The sequence below is a fragment of the Ochlerotatus camptorhynchus genome, unplaced genomic scaffold (assembly GCF_037179485.1).
Source record: "Ochlerotatus camptorhynchus isolate MF236.1 unplaced genomic scaffold, CSIRO-AGI_Acam_v1.1 ptg000406l, whole genome shotgun sequence".
In the NCBI taxonomy this organism is placed as follows: Eukaryota; Metazoa; Arthropoda; class Insecta; order Diptera; family Culicidae; genus Ochlerotatus; species Ochlerotatus camptorhynchus.
The window spans coordinates 2,179,128-2,181,888 of NW_027040892.1; the positions used below are offsets into that span (position 1 = coordinate 2,179,128).

The window sequence follows — 2,761 nt, forward strand, 5'->3', positions numbered from 1 at the left end:
AAGTTTTTAGACCGGCCATGCTTTACGCTGTGCCAATATGGTCTAGTTGTTCCACTACCAGGAAAAAAAGCATTTCAAAGGATTCAGAACACAGTTCTGAAGATGATTTTGAAGTTGCTTCCCTGGTACAGTACTACTGAGGTACATAGAATTTCGAATGTTAAGACTTTAGAACAAGTGTCCCACAAAATAATTAATAATTTCAGGCAAAAATCGTTGCAATCCTCAATTGCAACGATTAATTCTCTTCATACTTAGATAAGATTTAGTTTTAGTTTTAAGTTTTAAGATATCAATTATTATACTGACATGCAGGTTCAAAAAACCTGTTTAAAATACTGAATTGCCAGTGCAGAAACAAAGTAAAACACTTATTATTTATCATCACAATTAAGGCTGGTAAGTCATTGTAGTAACTGGAGCACCTAGGTTAAATGAAATGTAATTTATTTTGAATTTGGAACAAATAAAGAGTTAAAAAAATGCTTGAGAATGTACCGCATGGACTTTCAATGTTCCTTTACTAAAAACCAGGATGGCATCGTACCTTAATAAATCGTATAACATGTGGTTCTTTGTATTTACAATAAAATATTTACACACCTATAAACTATTAACAACGAATAAACTATCCAAATCAAAACCTGTTTGATTGCCGTTCAAATGCTGGCTGATTTTGTCCAACAATGCCTCAACTGGCAAACAGCGGTAGTAGTACAAACAGTCGTGAGCTTTACTCCATATTTGGTAGATAAAGTTTGATCGATCGTCGTCAACTAGCACTTCATCTTCACTATTGATGTTCAGAAATTGTGATCCTGAGCTGTACTCATTGTATGGAGGCCACCTGATTCCATTCCAATCGCCATCGTCCGGTGTGGGATTGCTGTAAAAGAAATCAAATTCACTGTACGTATTATCGCGACCAACCATATGATCGTTCTCACCCGAATTTAACAAAATTGCTAAAATAGCCAACATTCCGTTTAGCTACCTTCCACTCCGTTTCAAACGAACTCGGATCATCCACTGCTTCACGCACATTGTACGGTGAAAAAAGATACCCCAGATCATCACCGTGCATTGCCCCTTGGTAGCTCAAGTCCACCCGATTCTTGTAGAACACGTTCTTATACTTGCCGAACTTTCCATCGTACTCGAACCGATAGTAATAGATCGGCTTAAGGTACGAGCCCGATTTCACCAACTGTCTCATCACCTTCTTCACCGGATAGTACATGTGAGATAAATCTGCAAGCTTTCCGCTAAAGTGCCTTCCAGCACCGTTGGGTTGCACCTTGCGGGCTAGTTTCGCCGCAGCATCAATCATGGCCTTCACCCTTCGGTAGGCAGTGCTGTTCTGTCGATTGGGAAAACTTTCCTCAGCACTGAATTCTGCAAATGGCAGAGACGCGAACAGGGATGTGAATTCCAACGAGGTCATACCAACCATCAGTGGAACTTTGTTAACCGGATCGGTTAGGATCAGCTCGTGAACTGGCGCTGTGACCAGAGCTTCTGAGTGATCTTCATCTTCTACCATGGGCAAGAAGATTGGGAGGCTAACTGTGGCATAGTCGTACTTTCTGCTATACGATTTCATTGCAAACAGATCTTTGAAATCAGCGCTCATGAGCTGCTCGTTTGTTGTAACGTTGATCGCTTGCAGATATTTTGGGATGAACTTCTGCGGAATGTAGTTCATGGCCGAGGGAGCAAGCAGTGATCCGGACATTGCTATCACTCGATGGAATAGACCCCGGAAGGGCTCCAGGAACATGTGATAGGTTACAGAGTGGGCTCCCACGCTTTGACCCATCAGGGTTACGTTGTTCGGATCGCCTCCAAAGTGCTCAATATAGCGTTGAACCCACTGGAGGGCAGCTAGGTGGTCTTTGAGACCGTAGTTTCCGGTGATATTGAACTCCGGATGTCGCAGGAAGCCCAGCACCGATAATCGATAGTTGAAGGAAACGATCATGACACCCTGAAATGGTACCAATTAAGTACGGATTCACTCCAGAAAGATCTATACCAATTACATTCTCCATCAACAGATCCACTCCAAACATATCCGTTTGGGGAGACCAAACCGCATAGCTTCCACCATGGATGTACACTAAAACGGGAAATTTGTGGCTATCTTCAGAAACCACCGGCCGGTAGACGTTCAAAAACAAGCAATCTTCTTCCCCCGAAACATTCGAAGCATCTCCGAAACTATCGAGCTGAGCGCAGTAACTTCCATATTTCGTAAACTCCTCCGTCTCACTTGGAGCTCGTAGAACTGGACTCTAAAAAGAGACTCATTAAGCGCACCGCTCGCTATGCTTCCCTCGATTTCACAGTAACGAACCTTGAACCGCAGTGGACCAACCGGTGCCTCAGCGTACCGAATTCCCAAATATTCACAGTATTCCACTCCGTTGAACGTCCTATTGAGCACCCCAGTTCCTGAAGCACTTCCTACCAGGTTCACCGCACACGGATCAGCTCCATCTTCTGCGTAAGCCAGGCCTGCGGGAATCAACGATAGCAGACTGCCTAGAATCACAACCGGAGCGATCATCGCGAAAATCTAAACTGCCATTCCGCGATGCACTTGTTCCGCATATTTCCTAAACTTACCCACCTTCATAGAGATTGCCGCTGTGATGATGCCGTACTTATTTATTGGAATTACAATTGTTGCTGCTATGTGCTCGCGCGCACGCTTTCTCCCTCCCTTCCTCACTCGTTTGAGCTTAACAGCGTAATCGCA

At 43.8% G+C, this 2,761-nt stretch overlaps 1 protein-coding gene across 1 annotated transcript; it reads right to left on the reverse strand.

Annotated features, from left to right (window-relative positions):
* Positions 1–523: 523 nt before the first annotated feature.
* LOC135710897 (juvenile hormone esterase-like) lies at positions 524–2,154 on the reverse strand. Its single transcript, XM_065233605.1, has 3 exons — positions 2,043–2,154; positions 948–1,987; positions 524–886 (listed from the first exon to the last, which is right to left on the reverse strand). The coding sequence occupies exons 1-3, from the start codon at positions 2,070–2,072 to the stop codon at positions 604–606; spliced, it is 1,353 nt and encodes a 450-aa protein (XP_065089677.1). The 5' UTR covers positions 2,073–2,154; the 3' UTR covers positions 524–603.
* Positions 2,155–2,761: the final 607 nt, after the last annotated feature.

Excerpts from the sequence above, each read along its gene's own strand:
- LOC135710897 (XM_065233605.1), bottom strand. The coding sequence starts at position 2,072 with ATGTTTGGAGTGGATCTGTTGATGGAGAAT. Across the intron at positions 1,988-2,042 it reads TGGATCTGTTGATGGAGAAT|GGTGTCATGATCGTTTCCTT; the intron begins GTAATTGGTATA and ends GTACCATTTCAG. Across the intron at positions 887-947 it reads AGCAATTTTGTTAAATTCGG|CAATCCCACACCGGACGATG; the intron begins GTGAGAACGATC and ends TTTCTTTTACAG.